This window comes from Parasteatoda tepidariorum, chromosome 1, assembly GCF_043381705.1.
Source record: "Parasteatoda tepidariorum isolate YZ-2023 chromosome 1, CAS_Ptep_4.0, whole genome shotgun sequence".
In the NCBI taxonomy this organism is placed as follows: Eukaryota; Metazoa; Arthropoda; class Arachnida; order Araneae; family Theridiidae; genus Parasteatoda; species Parasteatoda tepidariorum.
In genome coordinates, this window is record NC_092204.1 from 63655023 (window position 1) to 63674539 (window position 19517).

Here is a 19517-nt window from a genome sequence, read left to right on the forward strand (position 1 = left end):
TTTTTCTAGTTTTTAAAACTAGAAAAATTGGGCATTATTATAAAGCAATAAAATAAAAAAGTGATTTTTTGTGAAAATCCTCGCTTTAAAGGTAGTCGGATACCTTAAGATGTGCACTAGATATATAATAAACTACGTGGAACATATACGTTAAGATGTAGGATAGGATATATGAAGGCTTGTATAGGATAGGACAGGTAAGTATGATATGAAGGCTTACGTACAAAACAAGAGCGTATGGAAGTGCAGAATGGATAGAAATTACTAAGAACATATACACGGAGTGGCCAAATTATTATGACCACCTCTTCAGTCGCCTGCTTCCATACCCTATACAGCGCGATGTGCGTCGAACAGTACGTTCAGAGACGTTCACAGTTGCTCCTTGATTAAGATCACTTGCAATTTGTCGCACTGTTGCTCTCCTGTTGCGCTGCACAACCCTGGCCAGCCTTCTCTCTGATCGAGCATTCAGTACCCTGAGATGACCACAAGTCTGACGTTGAGATTCGGGTTTTTGCTTGATTGTCTATTCTTTGTACACATTAACAACTGCTGCTCTAGAACACTTCACAAGTGCAGCCGTTTTGCTGATGCTCGTTCCGACACATCTCGCACCCACAATCATTCCACGTTGAAATTCAGTTAAATCCCTTTTCTTTCCCATATCTGATCAAGCAACACAGTATAACTGATGACTCACTTGTCCAGCATTCCCGCGTTATGGTTATCTTGCCCTCTAGTGGCAAAGCTGTGACGCAATAACTCATTTGCATAAAACTCTGAGGTGGTCATAATAATTTGGCCACTCAGTGTACAAATGTTATACGAAAACTATATAGAACAAAGACAGTGATCTTTTGAAAATACTTCAAATAATTTGGCGTTTAAACCCTAGAACTATATTTGGAAGTGTCAAAATGATTCATGATCTAACAAATATCATTAAATTTAAATAATTTTCTACTTTTAACTCTAAATGTTCTTCCAAACCATACAGCTCAAAAATTATAACACCTGATTCATTCATGCTTCCATTTAAAGATATTCTTGTTCTCTTCGCAGTTAAAATTTATATTATGTTATCAACTTTTGTTCTTGTACTTTAAGGGGGTAAAACATTTCTTCAAAAAATTCCTACATAACCAGAAGAAGAGATCTAAATAACGTGTAACGCCCAAGACTTTTATATTTCCATTTACATAGCTGTTTTTTTCCCCTGCGACAGCGTATGATAAAATTTATAACTAATGTTGCTGACTTTTAATTCTTGCACTTTAAGTGGGTAAAATACATCTTATTAAAAAGAATTCTGCATATCCAGAACATCTCAATAACTCACAGTGCGCAAGACTTTCCTGTTTCCATTTGCAATGATATTCTTATTCCCTTCGATAGCATACGATGAAATTTATAAATGATGTTGCTGACTTTTATTCTTGCACTTGTAAAATATCTCTTATTAAAAAAAATTTTTTGCATACCAAGAATATCTTAATATGATAATATTAAGATGTTAGACTATTAAGCCTCAAATTGGAAGCATATGATAATCATCATGGCACCCAAGACCTTCATGTTTCCATAAACATTCTTATCCATTTTGACAGCAGGTGACAAAAATTATAAATGATGTTGCCGACTTTTGCGATTGTACTTTAAGTGGGGGAAATATATTCTTATTAAAAAATTCATGAATAACCTAAAAGAATAGTTCTTAAAAAACAGCATGGTGGCGAACAAAAACAAATTTAAAATATTCATTGAATATAAATATAAGTTGGAACTCTTCCCAGAAGTAGTAAGGGACTTTTTGACTCAAACAGCCATAAAAAACAACAACAACAACCAACAATAAAATACACAAAAGCACTATAATTTCTCATTTCTTTCTATCTTTTTTTAAAATTATCTTCTGCAGCAGGTAACGTCTCCAACAGAGCAAATCTAAAAGATGAATGATGATGATAAGGAGAGGGAAGGAAGGAGGTAGGGAGGTTTCGGTGTCAACAAACCTGGGGATAAACCTCGTGCTCCCGAGTTCTTGTCAAGCTCCAGGAGTTTCTTGACGCAAATTTCTGTGGAAGAAGAAAAAAAATTCTCGCAGGGCGCGCATCTTCAGAATTCCTCTTTTCTTGCTTCATTCCATTGCATAACGAATGCATAATAGAAAAAGCAAGTTTTTTTTTTAGGGAAAAAGGGAAAATCGTTCTTCTATCTAGATTTAGGTAATGCTGTATGGAACTGGCGGCAATGGGTATTTGCGAGAGGAAGATGAGATTTTATAGCTGATCGTTAAGTTTGTGTTTTTCCCTTTTCTAGGGAATCTAATCTAACCTCATGTCTTATTTACGCAGATGGTTGAATGCAGGAGGGGGATTTTTCGTTATACATATAATGCATTTTTTTATGTTTTTAAACCTCAAATTGTAAAATGCAATTGATAGAATACTAAGCCATTGTTGTTTAAATGAGATCAATGGGGATAGCTTTTGAAAAAATATTTTTTTTGAAGCTTTTAGAATTTATTTCAATTCTAAATTAATATGTTTAGAATCTTTTTGAAAGTATCATCTAGAAATCTTCGAAATAATAATTTAAATATGTAGCAATGCAATATTTTTTTTAACAGATATATAAAAGTTATTATGTTTTGAATCTTTAAACTTGAAGTTAAGTTGAAGCATTAAAAAAAAATTATCACTCGGGATGTAAGATACATTTAAAAAAGAAAGTCAAACTTCAGAGAAAATCGTAAATTAAGAAATTATCAAACTAAAGTGGTAGGAGATAAGAGTTTTGAACTTTTTCAAAATATTTCATGCACTTAAGGAGTGAGATGTTTTCGTTGAAATTAATATCGTAGAACTTAAATAAAAACCAAATGAAATTTCAAAAATAGGCATGTCAGCAAAAACAATACTTCTTTAGGGGACGCACTGCCCTGCTAACAGGCTGGAGCCTTTCTGTAATCAGTGGTTCAATCAAAAACTGACTGTGCCCCCGAGGCCTCAAAATGGAAGACGAAAAGACAGGATTTTTGTTCCTGATGAATATAGATAGCAGCACTATTTTTTTTCCTTATGATTCGGGAGTTTGGCTTGATTTTTTTTATCTTGAAAATTTCTTAGAAAAAATATTGGAAAACAAAGAATCTTAACGCGGTACACTATAGCATCCCTCGATTAGTATAAATTAATCACATACTGGTAACAAAAAGTAAATTACTTTGTTCAATGACTTTCTAAGCATAATAAAAGATTATTTTAATTTGAACTTCATTAAACGTATTCTATTATCATATTTACTTACTTTCAAATCACGTGTTTTTACTAATAAATAATCTAAAGTGAGTAATTTTATAAAAGCAACACACATTGTTAGAATTTTCATTCTAAAGTTATGGTAAAATAACTGGCAGTAGTCTGTCCATCCAATTAACCGTAAAATTTTACGGAGAGGAACATTTTTTACCCTTACGGTTTTGAAACCGTTCGCAATTATTAGTACGGTTATAAAAACCATGAATACAAAACTATACAGTTTTTAACAACTTACAAATAGCAGGGTTTGAAAACAGTAAAAAAGAAACTTATTTGGAAATTGGAGCGAAGCTAAGCTTATCTTTATGTAATGGGTATTAGAGAGTGCAGGACACAAATCGGAGAATGCAGGACAGTGGAAACTCTTCATGTGTTGAAGGGAAAGGAAGAAATATTGTATTGTCAACGTTGGGTCTCGAACCCCCGTCATGGCGGTCCTGAGACTGACAGGCTTTCTCATCTTTAATATGTACCCAGCTGCAAAGAACTAGGTGGTTTCATTAGGTGGGCTTAATTTGTACGATAAAATTCAGGTTGTTTAACCGTATTAGGTGAAAGCAATTAATGACGGTTTTTGTCACAGTTAGCAGTTTCAATTCTATTTTATTTACGGACTGTTTTATCTAAATATAGTAAAATATAACAATGAAATAAATTGTTATTTAACCATTTGTTCCGGGAAATTTCTAACACTGCAGAAAAGCCATATCGTACTCGTACATTCATTACTGTGTTATAATTATGCAAATATGCAAACATTTTTACTATATTATAAAAAAAGTTTTACACTTATTACTGAATATCTTTTGTTAAGTGAATCTCAATAATTAATAGATTAATTCATCAAGACACACAACCAAAGGACAAGAAAAAAATGCGATAATATTAAGGAAAAAACTGTTCAGAGAATGACCATAAAAATTACAACAAATTACTTTTTTAGTGCAACGCAATAAATAAAAGTATTGATTCATATTTTACTATTTTTAATAAAAAGTTATTAAATATTATATTCAATACAAAGTATTTTGTTTATTATAAAAAATTACGTAAGTAAGCGATAAAAAGTGTCAATTGACAAGACAATGATTGAACAAGCTGTCGTAGCCTTTGTAAGGTTTAAAGGCGACTGCAGATAAAGTTACATTTACAATGAAAAACCAGTTTCTGATAAAAGTTTTAACACATAGAAAAAATAAATCTCTTTTAAGGATCCGTAGTAACTTTTTTGAACAAAAAAGATGTATTAAGAATTGGGATAAGCTTAGTAACACTGTGTTTTCTGATGTTTTAAAGCAAGATTTTAATTTATAACAAAAAAAAAAGATATTTCGTCTGTTAAAGAAGATAAGCATTGCCAAAGAAAGTAGTAAAATTGTTTAATTGATTCAATGTGCAGTTTAATGCCAAATTAAGTATTCAGGGTAACCCGGAAAAATAACCCAAGGTTCAGATAATATCAAATTTAGCCACAAACTGAGTTTGACAGAAAAGCATAATTTAATCACTAATTAACCTTTACGTGCCGTGATGGCTCCGGGGAGAGAGCGTTCGCCTTCCAATGAGGCGAACCAGGTTCGAATCCCAATCGATACGAATTCCGCATCTGGCTTGCACCTGCCACAGTGCTAATGTCAAATATCCTCAGTGGTAGACGGATCATGGGTTAGAGTCTCCTTGCCGTCAGGCTAACTGTGAGAGGTTCTCGTGGTTTTTCTCTCCATGTAGAGCAAATGCGGGTTAGCTTCATCAAAAAGTTCTCCACGAGGGCAAATTTCTCCCAATACTCGAACCAGGAGTTCCCTTGTCTCTTGGATTGGGTTCAAAATTACAAGGCTACGGAGTTGAACATTAGTAGCCGTAAACCCATAAAAAATTGGGCCGGCTTTTCAACGACGGTTATAAAATTAAAAAAAAAATAATTATCCTTTACTAAAGATTTATTAAAAATTATTTCGCTATTTCGGCTATTATAAGTGAAGGAAAAAACAAAAATAACCATTTTTTCAGATCATAAATCATGAGTAAAATGGTAAGTTACGGAGTAACATTTTTGTTTAGTTAATTAGAGTTAAAGTTAATTTACTCAAATTAACTAAAAAATATGACTTAAAACGCTCATCTCTCCAGCTCTTCAATCGTGCAACTGTTCGAAGAAAATAAATAAAAATCATAAGCTGTGCATAATCATCTCAAGAAAAGCCAACAACACCTAGAAAGTCAAGAAACTTCAACCTGTTTCCTAAGCATATAAACTTGCATGCTGTCACTCTTTAAACTGTAGTTAGGTGATTCCTCCAACTACTCATTTTGTCGTGAGCATCTAATTCAGAGAAAGAAAAAGCGCCATTCAAACATCTTTAACAGTCAAATGGCTTCCATCAACAACGCGTGACCAAAATACACTCGACACAGTTGAGCGGACATTTAACCTTTTTTTTCTTCTTCTTTACACTTTTCTCCGCTGGGTCTCCACGTTCCGCTTTGGAACACTTTTCCTTTCCGGAATATGTGCGAATTTTCTTTCTCTCTTTTTCCATCCTCCCCCCTAAGCATTCTTCGAATTTTATGCATTGTCTTAGAATTTCAGAATTCCAAGCCCTACCGGAAAGGAAGAAAATGCCCGAGGATTGAGATGAAGTTCATTGAAGACGATAGGAAGATATTATCCCGCAGAAGAGAATTACCCTTAGGCGGAGTTGCGGATTTTTATTCCCTGAGATTTCTTTTATTCTGCGGGGGGATCTATGAAAACAACAGAAAATTAAACGTTTTCGCTGAGGATAATGATATCAGAGAAAATTTTTTACGACCTATTAAATCCGATTTTGTTACAAATAACGATGATAAACAAGATGGGTATGATTATTAGTACTTGATCTTCAAACAACAGCATCAGAATTTTGGGGAAAATAAACTCGCATTATTGATTTTCTTCTTAAAAGCTTCACGTAAAAATAATAATTTTGAGTTATGTTAGTTTTGCAAGTTTTTAAAATTAATTTACTGGAAAAATGCTTTCAGTTAATGAAGTTGTTGTTGTTTGTTTGTTTTGCATGAAGATAAAGTACGGTTGAACTCTTTTATCACTCATGCGGCGCAAGAAATTAATATTGTCAAAACTATTTTTGTAAATATGTATCGATGATTGAAATATCTTGACACTAAATATGAAAACATAAAAATAATTTTATTCATACCAATGAAAAAATCTGGAGTAAATTTATAATTTTTAATAGTTCCTAAGTCATGGAATTGCCTTAAAAATTTAGCATAATAATAATTATAACTTTGAACTAAGTCAATTCTGAACAATAGTAAAATAAATTTACTAGAAAAATGCTTTCAGTTAATGAAGATTAAAAATAAGTATGCTAAGCGCAAAAAGTCATTATAAATTTATTTTTCTCAATATCTAGTCCATCGAAGAAGCAATTTTTAAATAGTTGACGTTATTTCCCCGTTTTCGAAACAAGAAAAAAAAATTTTACAAATTTTTATTATAAAGATCACTCCCATATTACAACAAGTCTTTACAAAATTTGTAATTATTGACTTTTTCAACGAATTTATAACGCATTATACTTAAAACTGTTTTAATTAAGACTCTTGATGGAATTAACGAATTATTTCACTGTTAAAAGTAAGAATAAATGTTAAAATAAGCATAAGAACCAAAAATAAGACCAAGTATGAAAGTTAACTCGGATGTTCACAATCACGCCTTTATTAAATTTCTTATATCAATATTTGATCGATTTTTTTATAGGAAATTAGTCACAATTTTGATTCGAAATAAATTTTCCATGATAATAATACAGAGATACATTCTGTTTATAGCGGTAAGAAAGTGATTGAAGCTTGCATTGTCATTGGGCACAGAATTCTAGACGAAAAACAAGAGCACTCCAGTTAATTGGAAAGTAACCTAAATTTTGATAAACGATAAATAGCCTTTGATTGCAATACTGCAATACATTCTGCTTAGAGTGGTCAGGAAGCGTTTGAAACTTGTATTCTCATCTAATACAGAACTCCAGTTAAAACCTAAGTCATCTAGCTACTCTTTAAATTGGTCTGAAATTCGATTGGCGATAAATTCCATGTAGTATGTTGTAGCGAAACATTTTAGTAGTAGCTGTCAGGAAACAATAGAATGATTACCATCAGATGCGGAGCTTCACCGAGCTATTTGAGTTCTCGAGTTAGTAGTGAAGTGGTCGAAATTTCGATTACAAGATTCCATCTTTACAGACAGAAATGAGTCATTGAGTTTAGGATTCTATTAAACATTTCCACTTATTGCAATTTCTGTAATTACACATTTCATGTCCAGAATACTCTAAAATTGGAGTAATCTCATTATTTTTTCAAATACATACATTTCAAATATTTTGAGTACGAAAACAAATTAATCTGGTTATTTGTGCACGATTTGCAGATAGCAATAAGAAAAATCTCTGATGATTTACTGAACAAAAATATGGACATAGATTGGATTTCCATACAGTTTTGGAAATTTTAAAACGCGACTTCTTTTCTGAATTTAAAGACAGTTTGAATAATAATAATAAAAGAACTTCAAACTTTAAAAATGTAATAATTTTCCTTATTTATTGAAAAATACTGAAATATTCCGCCCAATAATTACTTTTTTTTCTCATTTCAATCTTCGTTTAGCCATTAAAAAAAATTCATAAATAATTTGTTACTAATATATTTTTATTTAACTTGACCCGTTCTTTTGAAAATCAAATTCCATTTGCTGCATTTTTAAGGAATAATTAGTACGAAATTTTTTTACAGAGTAAATGTGCATGTGAACAGTAAAAATTCCTGATCAAATAACAGTAAAAAATATTGGCACTCTTAGTGCAGCATCCGTAAAATCCATTTTTACTTTAAAATTTTATGCTGAATTTTTACGGTAACATTTATTTAATTACCATGATTCAGTGATTTTATAGCATACAATGCTGTAAAAATCACGGTACATTAGATTTTTGTATTGAAGAATTTTTATGGTAAAATTAGATTTCATGGTAAAACCGGCAGTGTGGGGACCAGTACTTTTTACCGGAATTTTTTATAATAGCTTCAAACTATACAAGAAAGTTTGATCAGGAAGAAAAAGACGCTTGCTTTGCGAAAACGTTTAAAAATATGTTCTTAATACATTCTCTTTCAAATTCCTAAATCTTATCAATCAATAGCTTGTTTATAGGATTTAGCAAACTTTCGACAGGTTTAAAATTTTTTTTGAAGAACGGGTTCACAATTTGTACAGATTATTGATGATTGATGCAACTCTTCACACTCTTGATATGATTTATCAACACAAATTAAAATAACATGTAGTATTCATTTTTTTTTATTGGGAATTCATTGCCCAATACAGATTAACCTTTCACTGAGAAGATAAAGGTATTTATCTTTTCTCAATATGCATTTCCATTTTTTATATTTTTTTAAGTGTTCAAATTTTATTGTATAACTAAAATTAATATTTTTAATAAATTTTTCTAATATTTTTAAAAAGTTTTTCGAAAGGCATATTTTTCAATGATATTATGAAAGATAAGTTTCATTCAGGTTAATTTAGCTACTTATTTTTCACTTGAAATCACTTATTTTTCACACTCACTTATTTTTAGCGATTTTTTTCCCCTAACGGTGGGCATTGAACTAGGAAGATGCCGGAAGTGTTAGTCATTTAACGTTACCCAGTGTGCACCTGTGACCTAAGTCATGGAGGCAAGCAACATTACCCACGCCACACTGCCGCAGACACCCGTTTTATAGGGTGGGCTACATTCACACGTCACACAATAGAGAACAGCACACAGAGAGAAATATCCATGCCCTGAGCGGGATTCGAACCTGCAACCACTGACTTCGCAGACAGGCACGCTAACCACTCGATCATCTTAGCGATTTATGGAAGCAGTTGTCTGACTTTATACCTCTTGGATTAACAGTTAAATTCAGTTAATTAATTGACATCAGCGAACAATAAAAGATGGTCGTTGTCAACAAATGTAAAAAGCTAAATTTTCGCGAAGCGTTCTTTATAAATTTTAAAATAGAATTTAGAGTTTTAAGCCTAAGGAAATAAAAACCTTCTGCTTCAAAATATTATTTGTGGAGCAAAAGTCCTATTTTCATGCTATGAAACTCATATCGAATTATTGCAATACACCTCTTTATTTAAGCCTAAAACTCACATTTCTGAAAACCGATTTCTCAAACTAACTTTTTAAGAAATTAAATTTAAAAGTCTGTAAAAGTAATTAAATTCTTTATATGATGTTTGTATAATTAGAAATTTCTGAGCATGTTAAACATTGATATAATTCAAATTTGCTACAACACAGATACGATTAAGTTAAACCACATTATTGAGTCAAATAACCCTTAATTTGATTACACGTTTCTATAGGTTATAATTTAACATTCTATTAGGCGCTGCTACAAATGTACACTTTACTATTGTTCAAGCTATTGATTTTATGGTTTAACCAGGAACTGATTTTTCTGATAATCAAAGCTTTTATAGGAGCGTTTTAATAATGAATAAATAATATAGTTTTTAGCTCACAATCATAGTTTCATTTTTAATTTCAAAAACTTAAATCTTGACGAACAATGATATTTTAAGTAGTTTTTATAACAGGAAACTGAGTTTCTTTCCATATAAGGAGAATTTCTTGGAAATTTACCAGCAAAACTGATGTAATTTGTCCTTTTTTTATATTGAAAATAATTAACATGTTTTTTTTCGTGTTGAGTAATTTGATCAAGTTAGACTTGTTTTTCGAAATTTTAAAATTTTCGCGACTGAACTTCTTTTACCAATTTTAAAGGTGTTGTAGTATAGCAATAAGATTTTTTTAGCTTATTATCTTAGTGCAGATTTTTTTTGACCATTAGAACAATACCTTAAAAACTTTATGGGATATTGTGCTTATCTTATGTATATTCTTGAAATAATTAATTACTTATCTCAAAAGTTGGGATTAATATTATTATTTTGTATTAAAACTACAAAGAAAACTTCTATTAAGTTAAAACTTTAAATGTTTAAACTTTTATGGTAATAATATAAGAACGCAAAAAAAAAAAATTCTATGAAGTTATTTTTGAGAGTGTATGTTGATAAAATATGAATTTACACAAACAAGTCATGCCAGAAACTTTCTTGATATCGAAACATTAAAAATATGCCTTTCGAAATAAAAAAAATGCGACCTTTATGTTACCAGTCAAAAATTATTAAAATTATTTTACAAGTTTTTCAACACAGTTGTTAATTTTTTGATCGTTTGTTCAATATATTCTCCTTTCATAAAATTTATAACAGAATAATGATGTATTATAATCAGTTACATAAACAACTGTACGAAAAATGACGCAAATGCATGTATAGAATCTTAATCTTTTGTAGAATTCTACTTCATTGAAGTTCTTTAAAAAGTAACGAAACTAATAGAGTATCTTTAAAAAAAAATGCACATTTTTAAAAATACCGTTTACAAGATGACTGAAACTAATTTTCTTTTACCAAGCCTAAAACGAGAAACATCACTTTAGTAATAAACTTTTGCCCCCACCCAAAATTTTCCACACTTCTTTTAAAAATGATTCTTTGTACTCTTCATTTCAAATCTGGCAAAAAAAGTATTTTATTCTTTTTAGTATGTTTTAAAATAGTAGTTTTTAATTTTTTTTTAAAGTTTTGTATATGTTTGCATGGTTGTGGAAAGTAGTCAGAATCTTAACTAGTGCTGCAAGGTGCTTTCACCGATTCGGAAACAAATGTAGTTTATATTCGTCTTAAATCCAGAGCTAAAGTTGAAATTGGAGCATTCCATCTACTCGGAAAAAAAATCAAAATTTAGGTTTAAGATAAAGTCAATTTGACCATAAATTCTTATCGAAGCGGGTCACGAAATATTTGAAATTCGTAATGCAAGTACTCGGGAGTACACAGAGTTCCAGGTTTGGGTAGAATTTAATTACACAAAAATTAGTAAAATTTTGGATTGATTATCAATTTTATTTCGGGACAATATGAATATAAATTCTGCTAGTAGTGGCCAGGAAAATACAAAAACTTATTTTATAATCTGGCATGGTGCTTCAGTAGAGATCTAAGTGCTCTAGCTAGTTGGAAGGTGGTTGGAACTGCGATTGAAAGCTACACTCTTTATAGACGCGCAACAAAACAAACAAAAGTGTAGCAAAAAATCTATTCCAGATGAACAAAGTTAACATAACAATTTGAAGTATTAAGAGTCAAGGTTCTGTCTTACAGATTTTTTTAAAAATATATAAGTAAATTTTTTGAAATGTTTTTTTTCCTTATAATTAAATCGTCAAAACTATCTGTAAAAGCAACGCATATTGGCAGAATTTATCGTATGAAGCATGCTTTAAAAAAATAAAATTCTTTCAGGAAAGAGTTGGAAGAATGTTGTCTATAACAAGATTGATGGCGAGATTAGAAAAAATAAAAAGGAGCACTGATGACAGATATAGAATATTTTCTGATAAGAATGACAAGATAACAAGATTGCTGTTTATTATTATTTTTTTTATTTTATTGAAGTACATAACATCTATTTCGAGTAAAATATGCTCAGTTTTATTTTATTGAAAAAAATATGATTTAATATTTAAATGAATTTTACCCTTAAGTAACTTAGTGATTTCAAAACAAGCAGCAAAGATATAGTCAGCTGATAGCATATAAACCAGTTTCATCAAAAGTACTTTTTTTGCTGAATTTAATTGGAAATTAAAATATTTAATAGGGATATTATAATAGGAATTATATTAATTATAATAGGGAACGAAAACAATCATTAACAAAAGCGCAAACCATATTTTTATCCCCCAAAGTACTAAAAACGATATTAAAGAGTTTAGAGTAAAATTATCCCTTTATAAAGCCATTTTTTGAGCCACAGTGACTCAGGAATATAGTGCTCGACTTCCAATCAGGTGAACCAAGTTCGAATGCCTGTGATGGCTGGTTAATATGAATTCTTCTACCGGCTCGCACCGACCACAGTGCTGACGTAAAATATCCCCAGAGGTAGATGGATCAAGGAATCTCCCTGCCGTCGGGCTAACTATGGTTGGTTTCCTTGGTTTCCCTCTCCATATATGCAACTATGAATTAGTTCTATCAAAAAGTTGCACGCGAAGGCTAGTTTTTTCCAATGCATGATCCAGGAGTTCCCTTGTCTTCTGGGTTGGGTTCAATGCTGCAAGGCAACAGAGTTGAACATTGGGAGTCATAAACTAAGCATTGGGTTGGCTGCTCAACGTCGGTAATTATATAAAATAAAAAATTACGTTAACATATTTTAGTCATTGAAATTAATTTATAGAAATGAATTAATTCAGCTAATTGCCTAAATTTAATCTGAGTTTTAAGACTATTTTTTTTTGGTGCGAAAGTGGGTGGGATTTTTCAAAACTTTACCTGCTGTAAAGAAATTGCTCATAAATTTAAGTTCTTGTGCTTAGGAAATTTTTATAAATTGTGTGTGTTATAAGTACAAATAAATTCCATGAAAAATTATCAAATCATAGAATGATAATAATGCACAAGAGGAAATAATTATTCTCTCTTTTTGTCCCACGCACAACTTTACTATTAGCCACATTCATGTAAACAAAACTCTCTTTATTGGTATTCCCAATAGATTTTCTAAAGCCATTCATAGATTCAAATTAGAAGCAAAAATAATAGGTAAGACAACAGCTTCCTAGTGACATTCAGAAATTAATGAATTTGGTACGAAGTATAATTTCCTCGACCTTAATATGTGTTGTAAGTGTTTTAAGAGTGGAATTTAAAGGGATTTCTAAAGTGTCTCTTTAGGCAAACTGCTCGATTTTGACAACTAACGATTTCACTTTTAAACTTACAGCACATATAAATCGTAATGGATAAATGCGCAATTATAATTATAAAATATATAGTAAAATATCTTTATAATTATAGATTACAACTATAAAATATATTTAATTCATTAAACATTCTCTCATTTATTAAAATTGCACTGCTCATCAAAGTTTTCATTAATAACTTTAAAAATAGTTGGGCATTAATAAATTTGTAATTTTATAATTAAAAGGGAGTAATTCCAACTTATTAAGTTCATTGACAACTAAGTTCTTTAAAGTATGGGGGAATTATTCAATTGTAAGATTTCAAACAATTGTTTTTGAAAATTTTTATAATGAATTTTGATTGATAAAAAATAAAACTTTAAAGGAGCATCGAATTATTATTAAGTTTTAAGTTTATGTATAATCTAAAGATTAATGCGATGTTTTTGAGTCACGAATTTATGAGAAAACACACTTGAATTTGTGGTTCCAAAATGCGTTAGCAGCAGATAAGGAAACTTAAAAGAATATTTGTAATTACAAATTAATAGTTTTTTGTGTATATATTATTTAAAATAAATTTCTTACTTTTTTTAGAAAAAAAATTGTGGGATTTAGAGCTTTTTAATATTTTTTTTGTATTACAAATTTAAGTAAAATAAAACCTGAAGTTATTAAAAAACTCAAATTACGGGACAATAATGCTTATGTAAATGTAACAATTATAGATTTCTTTTTCATTTTAGAAAATATATTTTTGCAAATATTTTTTTGTTTAAATTTTATTATTGCATAGTGAGAATTAAATAAAGTCTTAGCAGTTTATAATTTTCCCAGTTGGCCATAAAAGCAGTATAAAAAATTTCGCATCTTTTAATGTTTTTAATATTATATGCAAGAGCGTGTTATAATAAGCTAGCGTTCTATTCTAGTGTGTGTAATTTCATTCAAATTCTAAATTAAAGTTTTAAAACTGAAATTCAGAAAAAGAAATTAATTAAAGTGCTTTAAATTAAGCCAAATGACATTGTGTATTAACACTCATTGCAATACACAATATTTTATATTTAGAAAAGAAAAGAAAACTAATCGTTAAAACTAAAGTTTTAACGATTATTTTTATTAAAAAAATATTTCAAACAAATTATAAAAGAAAGAATGTTTCATTATTCACATAAAATTTTAAATTAATTTTAAAATCTTACCGTGTATTGTATGTTGATCGAAAAAATCTTTTAAGGCTCCACCGAGATTCCATAATAATCCAATGTTTAATTAGGTCATACCAGTTTAGTCATAATTTCACATGCACAAAGTATCACATACTTGAAATTTCATCAACGAAATCCAATTATTCTTTCATCACTGTCAATGTTTATTGACTTGAAAGAATTACTTTATTGATATCGAAGTAAAAAAAAGTTTTCTGAGCTTTCATTCATAACGGAATACTGATTTTTATCAGGTCATTTTTCATGCAATAAATAAATAGGTTGATAAAAAGATATATATCCTCATAAATATACTGTAAAACGTGTTAAAATAAAATTTTTGAATCAAACGATTTTCAATAAAAGCAGACGAATTCTTCCTTGAGAAATTTTACAAATCATATCTTACAGCAGACGATTATTTGCATCATTTTTCAGAAAATTTTATAGTTGCGATAGTTTTTTAATGGAATTATTTTTCATTTATAAAACTATGTAATGTAAACAATTGAATGAAAGATGGAAGTAACTAACAAAGTGATACTTTTTATTTATTTATTCATAAAATAAAAAAAAAAAGTATATAAATAGATCATTAGATATAAAAAAAAACTCATCAAGTCAAAGCTCGTGAATTAAACAGAAAAATCATCCGCTGAGTGACAATCCGCGATAGAAGCCGGTCGGAAACATTCGAACTGAGAGCGGAATATGAATCGGAAGATGAGTGTGTACGCACCACAAGATTCGGGCGCATGCGTATAAGTCGGATGCGGAGCGGAGAAGGGGATTCAGCACTCATTGCGAAATAAGACAGCACTTAAAGCTCGGAGGTTCCTTTCATCGAAGTAATAATTATTTACGAATGACAAGACTTTTATTGGAATTCCAAGATTTGGAGGACATCGAGATGAATGTGTCGCATTGTTTGATATAGTTTTTAATGTTTGTTACATAAATTAATTAAGCTGTGAAAGTATTTGTAACAATGCATTGATACCGAAACATTTTAAAATTATCTCAACTTCCAACGAAAAATTGTTGTATTAAAATCTATGAAAGAATCACTGTTTCAAGAAAAATTATTCTTCACCATCACATTTTAGAAATGAATTAGTCATAGTAAAATTTTTCCAATGTCAACAGGATTGCAATCTTTGCTTTATTTGAACTACTACTGACAATACTTTTTAGCACTCAGTTTTGCGAACAAGTCTTAAAAGAAATAAAATTATTTAAAAAAAGAAGAAAGGAAATCAGAGAATAAAATCTTGGAAAAAAATAAAAAAGGAGAAAAATCTAAAAAAAAAAAATTCAAATTAGAACATGTAACAACGAAAAGAGATAATCATCAGTTCATAAAATTATGTTCTCAAAAATAGTGATTTCTGATATTGTATCAATATAGCCAAAGCAAAATGTATTAATAAGATAGTACGAGGAGTACCTACCAAAGAAAAAAACAGAGAGCCCGATATACTTATAACTTTTGTTCAATTGTGCAGATAATAAAATTTAACAGATCATTAGTTCTTAATTTTCACTGAAATTTTTAAAGGTAGCAAAATATTGTTAAATTTCAATGTTGATTTAATTAAAATATGAATGATTTTTTGGTGTTTTAAAAAATGAAAATGCATGTTAAGCATTCGATTAAGACGTTGATAAGAAAAAATTTAAACTTTTCTAGGCGAAAAGCGTGTCAATATTGTAAAGATTCAGGGCATTTTTTATATCGTTTTTAATGAAGTCATTGATGTAGAATTTTAAAAAAAAAAAACGTATTCCCTAGTGGCATATGGATACCAATGGATTGGAAATATGGAAAACATTTATGTAAATGTTATAAAAATTGGTAACTAACAAAAAAAATAGACACAAAAAATCTAAATAAATTTCTACTATTATGATTTTTTTAAATTATGGTCTTTTTTTTCTTTGAAATTTCGAATACATATAAGATCTGATCTTATCAAAAGATTTCTTTTTTTCAAAATTTCACTTTCAGGTTCTTCCAAATGGTTTGATTTTTTCCTCCACATATCTGAATTTGAGGTGAAGCAGTCTATTTTTTCCTTCAAAAATTTTAAAATTTCCATGATTCATCGTTCTTTTTAAATCATCCTCTATACGGAACTTCATGAATCATGTAAGATTTACTGACTTGTCTCAAAGGTGACGAGAGCTTTGGTTTACACCCGTGCTTTGAACGCTATGACGACTTTCCACGCATCATTGCACGCAGCATAAGAAAGTAAAAAAATTTAATCATTAGCGAGTTTTCAATTTTACCATCCGGTAATTTTCTATTATATGAATTAAACAATTACCAAATGAATGGGTTAAATACCGTATATTTTGGTTTTATAAGCTAGAATTACGTATTTCTTTTACCAGAAATGTTATTGCTATACAGTACGATAATTTTACCCGAATCTTTTACTCTGGGCACAATAATGTATCTAGAAAAATATTAAAAAAACTCAATTGATTTCAAATAAATCAAACAAGTACGAAATTTTTAGTTTGGGTACTTACTTTGTAAGTAGGATACTTTAGAGTTTAGGTAGGATAATTTTTTTCCAAAAATTTTTTCTTTGATATTAAGTTAATATTTTACGGTTTTTTATTTTGCTAAAAAGTATTATATCTCACTTGTGCTTTAAGATATATTCGCAGGCTTTAAAAATAAAGAACCTTTTCTAGTAAATTAATTTCATTGAAAAGAAAACAGTCGGAATTTCGCATTATTATAAAGTATGAGTTTTTACGTGGAATTATCGCATTGATTACTAAACTAAGTATGAATAGAGTATTTTGCTCTAGATTTAGTTGGCTTTAGTGTTTGTTAAATTAGAGTGAATCAAGAAAAAGACGCTATACCAATATTCACAATATAATATTCACCAAAAATGGAAAGCTGATGATGAGTGTTTGGTGCTCTAGTATGGGTTACATGATGTATGATTTTATAAAACTTGGCCCATCAGTCACAATACTGCAACCAATAAGACGTAAAAGAAAAATAGCTTTGATTAGTAGACACAAAGTTTAATGTTTTATTCCATGGTATCGCTGAACCACTCCCAACACCAAGGACTATGGTGGAATTACATAAATTAATGATATACTCACTAAATCTTAGTCCCATATTCACTAAACTTAGCCCTCACTGAATACCGCTTCCTTCTAAAATTGGACAACTTTTGTAGATAAGTAATTTAATTTTGAAAATCCTGTAAAACTGGCCTTCCAGGAGTTATTTGACTCTAGTCCACCAAGGTTTAATCTCACAACCTGAACAACCTACTGCTTTCATGGCAAAAAAGTAGATTAAATATCTGTGCATACTTTGATGAATTAAATAGCTCCTTATATCTGTAAGCTATCAACCAATTTCAATTTTTTCTAAACATTTAATCTTTGTCCATCTGTCATATTATTCGATTATTCGGAAAGCAATTTCTTTTTTCTATGAAAATGAAAAGCAATTTTCTTACAGTGAATAAATATTTTATTGAATCATATATTGTACTGTGCACAAAATATAAAATAAACGGACCATCCTAAATAACTTTTGATCTATTGATCGGATATCGGGTATTATAGGAATTGATCATACTGGTTCAAGGGGATGAACTCAAATATGCTAATTAATTAATGTAGATGACATTTTAAGTAACGAAATCAGATATAAAAATGGAATTTCTCTGAATAAACTTTCCTTTTTCCCCCCAACGGATTCGGATTTCTAATCCCCAAAATATCTGGGGTAGTCACAATCTGGGAAATGTGGTTCACATAGTTTGATCAGGAGAGCGATATAAAGTTAAGACCCCTTAATGATAATTTAGGTTCACCATATCTCTATACTTTATAACCGAATTGAAAAATTTTTGAATTAATATTTGATTATCCAAAGATAATTCCATGGAAAAATTCAGTTTTAGTAAATATATATTAATTTCTATTAATTTATTTAATAATGGTCGAAAAAAGTTTAAATTATAAAGTGTACGATTCTTAACTTAATTTTAAAGTTCGAATTTTATATAACAATATGCAAATTCAGTTGAATAGAAAAATCGAATTCTAAGTATCTGACTTTTTTGAAATTCAATTTCTCTGGAACTATTAGACCTCTTTCGCTCAAATTTTGAATTTTGCAATATGAAATTAAAATTTTAAAAATGATGCAAGAATTGTATATCGCACAATTAAAAATTTTTCGACAACTACTTAATAAATTTAAAAAAATAAATAAATATTTACTAAAACTTGAGTTTTGCATAGAATTTATCTTTGGATAAACATATTCAATAATTGTGCGAAAAATTTTGAAATTCTTAAAAAGTAATAATCAAAAAGTGAAATTTACATAAGGGTATAAATTTTGGATCGCTCTCTTAACCAAACTATGGGGACCATATTTCCCAGATTGCTGCTACCCTCTATATTTTGGGGGTTGGAAATTTTAACCCGTTAAAAAAAAGGTACGTTTACATAGAGAAAGTACTTTTTTTAATCTGATTTCATAATTTAAAATATTGTCTGCACTACTTAATTAGCATATTTGAGATTATCCCCTTGAGCCGTAAAGATTGAGTCCCAGAAAGCGAAGATCTGATCTTAAGATCTAAAGTTGTTTTGGATAGTCCGTTTTTTATTTTGCACACTGAACATTCTAATCCAAACACCTTTTGCCATCTTGCTGGCAGTAGCACTATTTCATGAGCATAAAAATTTTGCTTTTTGCTGTCAAAAAACTGATCCAGGTAATGTTTGAATTCCTTATGGATGGTGTTTTCAATAGAAATGTAAACAATAACAATCTCGAGCTCGGGTCCTACTCTAGTTCCGGTTAAAAAGTTTGCAGCTGCTTACTACATGTTATTCTGATAGGCAATGTTTTCAAACGGATAATTTTATTTTCAATAAAAGAGATAAACTAGGTAATTTCTGAGCTCAAATCTGCCGTATTTCATAAGATATTAATGTTATTATGTAATTCTAGGGTGTTTGGAGTGAAAATTTGTTTTAGTTATTTTGTTATTTATTATTAAAAAAGGTGACATGGTTG

General features: G+C 29.7%; 1 protein-coding gene across 3 annotated transcripts in view; it reads right to left on the minus strand.

Moving 5' to 3' along the window:
- The window catches only part of LOC107455815 (FERM and PDZ domain-containing protein 4), a 404769-nt gene that overhangs the window by 84608 nt on the left and 300644 nt on the right, over positions 1–19517 (minus strand). The window contains exon 1 of one of the 3 annotated variants that reach the window (XM_043047119.2): positions 14432–15128. The exons of the other annotated variants lie outside the window; for them this stretch is intronic. Within the exon in view, the coding sequence (XP_042903053.1) occupies positions 14432–14484 (53 nt within the window). The 5' untranslated portion in view covers positions 14485–15128. Of the gene's footprint in view, positions 1–14431; positions 15129–19517 lie in introns of those variants that run through there. 3 annotated transcript variants of the gene reach the window in all.